The sequence below is a fragment of the Diadema setosum genome, chromosome 6 (assembly GCF_964275005.1).
Source record: "Diadema setosum chromosome 6, eeDiaSeto1, whole genome shotgun sequence".
NCBI lineage: Eukaryota > Metazoa > Echinodermata > Echinoidea > Diadematoida > Diadematidae > Diadema > Diadema setosum.
The window spans coordinates 11227800-11231823 of NC_092690.1; the positions used below are offsets into that span (position 1 = coordinate 11227800).

General features: G+C 42.7%; 1 protein-coding gene across 1 annotated transcript; it reads right to left on the reverse strand.

Annotated features, from left to right (window-relative positions):
* Positions 1–2653: 2653 nt before the first annotated feature.
* On the reverse strand, positions 2654–3619 carry LOC140229525 (probable G-protein coupled receptor 21). The gene has a single exon (XM_072309773.1). The coding sequence runs from the start codon at positions 3617–3619 to the stop codon at positions 2654–2656; it is 966 nt and encodes a 321-aa protein (XP_072165874.1).
* Positions 3620–4024: the final 405 nt, after the last annotated feature.

Genomic DNA, 4024 nt, shown 5'->3' on the forward strand with positions numbered 1-4024 from the left:
GCTATCCGGGGCTCTCTTGGGTTTTCTGGTCAAAGAAACCATGGAATGGGAAGGTTGACCCTACTCCTACTCGGATATATAACCACAGTTAATTTCATTGAGGCAAATTTGTAAATTTAAAGTTTAAAAATCGGTTTCTGCTATCCGGGACTTCCTGGGGTTTTCTGGTCAAAGAAACCATGGAATTTAAAGGTTGACCCTACTCGTACTCAGATATATAACCACAGTTAATTTTATTGAAGCAAATTTGTAAATTTAACGTTTAAAAATCGGTTTTTGCTATCCGGGGCTTTCTGGGGTTTTCTGGTCAAAGAAACCATGGAGTGGGAAGGTTGACCCTACTCGTACTCGGATATATAACCACAGTTGATTTTATTGAGGCAAATTTGTAAATTTAAAGTTTGAAAATCGGTTTCTGATTTCCGGGGTTTTCTGGTCAAAGAAACCATTGTGTGGGAAGGCTGACCCTACTCGTACTCGGATATATAACCACGATTAATTCTGTTGAGGCAAATTTGTAAATTTAAAGTTTAAAAATCGGTTTCTGCTATCCGAGGCTTTCTGGGGTTTTCTGGTCAAAGAAACCATGGAGTGGGAAGGCTGACCCTACTCGTACTCGGATATATAACCACAAATTAATTTTATTGAGGCAAATTTGTAAATTTAAAGTTTAAAAATCAGTTTCTGCTATCCGGGGCTCTCTTGGGTTTTCTGGTCAAAGAAACCATGGAATGGGAAGGTTGACCCTACTCGTACTCGGATATATAACCACAAATAATTCTATTGAGGCAAATTTGTAAATTTAAAGTTTGAAAAACGGTTTCTGCTATCCGAGGCTTTCTGGGGTTTTCTGGTCAAAGAAACTATGGAGTGGGAAGGCTGACACTACTTGGATATATATTTGAGAATCTCTGTAACGAACTGTGTTCAGCTTTATCACTTCAGTATCAGTACACACATACACACACACAACCCAAGAATCTCGACTAGAGTCGACCGTTACCGATGGGCGGTGCTATTCTCGGTTTTCGAATGGACCCCTTCGGGTAGTGACTGGATCGGGCAATCGATGAAACCCCACGCTACGGGGGTCTTTAATAGTTATATGTGCTTTTTCAAAGTCTGATACGATAAGTAGTATTTACAAGCAGGGCGTCAGTCGGACAAAATGCAGCTTCCGAAGCCACGCATACAAATAATTTCCATATACGTGTACTGTCAATTTACCCAAAACACTGAGTTCGGGTGTAATTAATGGTTCCATGATTCCAAGATTCTTTTTCTGTTTGAAACTCTCCTGCATTGTCTACTTTAGACGAGTAAATCACGATTGAACCAAAGAAAATATTTTCTTTGTTTTCTTTACTTTCATCTTTCTTCTGTGATAGTTTTCCTTTTAGCATTTACCGGCACACGCAGGCCTACAAGACTATGAACGCGTACTTGTACATATTAAGTGCATCCATGCACATACGTTTACTAAAGTTTGTCTGTTTATGAAGCAATCAACTAAGGGCTTGAAAATCAGTGTTACCGTTTCCAAACAATTCAATCAGTTATTTTTAACCTTGGCAGGTAAGTGCAGTGATCCCCTAGGATTGGTCTTACCGCTTTTTTTTTACACTAATTGATCCGAGAATGATGAAATTGTAAGGTAAGAATTAAACACCCCATTCTGTGTAGAGTCGGCACAGGTTACGGTCAGCACTAAACTTCAGGTCGGTGTAGTGTTAGGGTTAGATTTAGCATTAAACACTTTGTTGGTTGTATGATTAAACGGATAACGTTAAACTCCTGTTGATTAGGTCCACGTTAAATCCCCGGTTTGGTGTAGGTTTTGGGTCATGTTGCCAATAATGTCCCTGTTCGATGTTTAAGGTTTAAAGGTTAGGATTACCTCTAGGGTTGGTGCAATGATCACGATTTGAAAATGAAATACTGTTCGTTAATCGAAACATTAATGTGGCGTTTTTCCGAAGATTCGTTATTCCGAAGGTTCCATAATCTGAAAATGAAATAGCGTTTGTTATTCCGAAAGTCTACACAGTGAAATAATGTCCGCACCAACGAACCATGCTTCATTTTCGGACTAATGAAGCTTTGGAATAACGAACTGTTACCAATTTCACGGACAACCGTGTAACTGTCGACGGGTCACCCTTTTCTACTTGCGGACGATGGAATCTTCTAGGTACTTTCTTGCATGTTAGTCAAATATTTTTGCAATCGTAGTCTGTCGTTTGTATATGACTTTTTCTCTGCAATGGTATACTTTGGAAAATATGGATGGTGCATGGGTCTGCATGATTGTCCGCTTTTGGCTGTGTACAAGAGACCGCCGAATGCTTCATTTTCTTGAACTTCACATGTTCAAAACTTTTTTTTCATGATAGTGGATCATGGACTCTGTCACCAAACCAGATGATTTAGGCAACATAGAAGGTCTCATCTTTTAAGTCTGATCATTATTCATTCCGAAGATGTGGTTTCAAAAACAGTCAATTTGCTATAATTTGCTTCTTGGCTCATATTGTGGCGGAAGAGTTCAGCGAGCGGCATCACTCACAGAGATTCATTGCCTCTCGCCCAGAAAGTTGACTTGCGAGTTGTCTGCTTGGTGATTTGGCTCATGCCTGGTCTAGAAACTGTCACCCTAACGTCGAATAAACAGTTGCATTGCAGCTTGTCTAAACGATGGTTTGATAAGAAGGTACAACAGAACGTTCAAGAAGCTGTTGCTGATCACCAGCACAATCAGTATATCGGAGACTGCGCAAGGAAGCACGATTCCCGTGGCAGCGCTGACAATATTAGCGAATATATCCGCGCCCCAAGTCAAGTAGAACACACCAGTGACGGCTAGCACGGTGCGTATATCTCTGCTTTTGCGCATTGTAGCATTCAACTGGTCGTCCGGATTTTTATCGTTGGGTCCCCGCGCAACGGAAATATGCGCATCTCTGATGGCGCGGCGGTGCCTGCGCGCTATGCGCACTATAGCAATGTTACAAACTATCGTGATGCTCACAGAAACAAGAATTGGAATGAAGTAGAGAATGTGGATAGACCGTTTGGCGATTATGGTAGACGCGAATTTTACATCGTCCACCCCAGTTTCGGATTTGTGAATCAGGCTGCTCAGAGAGTTAACGGTTCCAGTGAGCATCGCCACAACCAGGAGCAGCGCCATTCGACGTTTCGTGAGGATGCTGTGACATCGCAGCGGTCTCGTTACAGCGATATAACGATCGATACTAACGCAAGTCAGTATCATGACCGACTGATTGGAAATGGTCGAACAACCGAGGACACCGACAATGGAAAACGATCTCAGTTTGGTAATCGGTACGGCCATGCACCTGATCGTGTGGAAAGTGCAGCAGAAGAGACCGACCAGCAAGTCGACTACGGCGATAAACTGGAAGCTGATGCGCGTGTTTTCGCTAAAACACTGCTTGGCGATTCGCAGAGCGACCAGGTTAACGACGTTGGAGAAGATGGTAATGAGACCACAGAGGGCGAACAAAAACGAAAAGATGACAGACGGTGTGCACTGGTCCTCCGAGTCTACCGAAACTTCCCCGAGGACACGGGGGCTGCAGGTAATGCAGGATGTCATTGTGATGTCGCTTAACTTACAGTCAGCAGAATAATGATACTCGATTACGTGTGCTCACACAGCATTTCTTATTTTTTTACCAATTAGGGAAATATTTCCGCGATGATCATGTAATATCCCTATGAGCGTAGTCTCAACCCTAGGAACTGAGCTCCTAGCTCATGTTGTCCTCGCAGTACTGGATTACAACGTCAAATGCGCATGCTCCTTGTTCTGTTAGTGCTGCCCTTCCGTCACAGAGTCTGGAACACGACAGTGTAGGATTTTGCGTGCCTCCTCCATGCTAGAATCAATGACATCATAATATCAAGTATAGCAATCTCTGCATGCTCTTCCAATGCGCGCGAAACCATATCGTAGTGACCTGAAACGAGGAACCAGACGGAAAAGACGATCGAGTGGACG

What these genes read in the sequence shown, in the direction of transcription:
- LOC140229525 (XM_072309773.1), bottom strand. Translation starts at nt 3,619, where the DNA reads ATGACATCCTGCATTACCTGCAGCCCCCGTGTCCTCGGGGAAGTTTCG.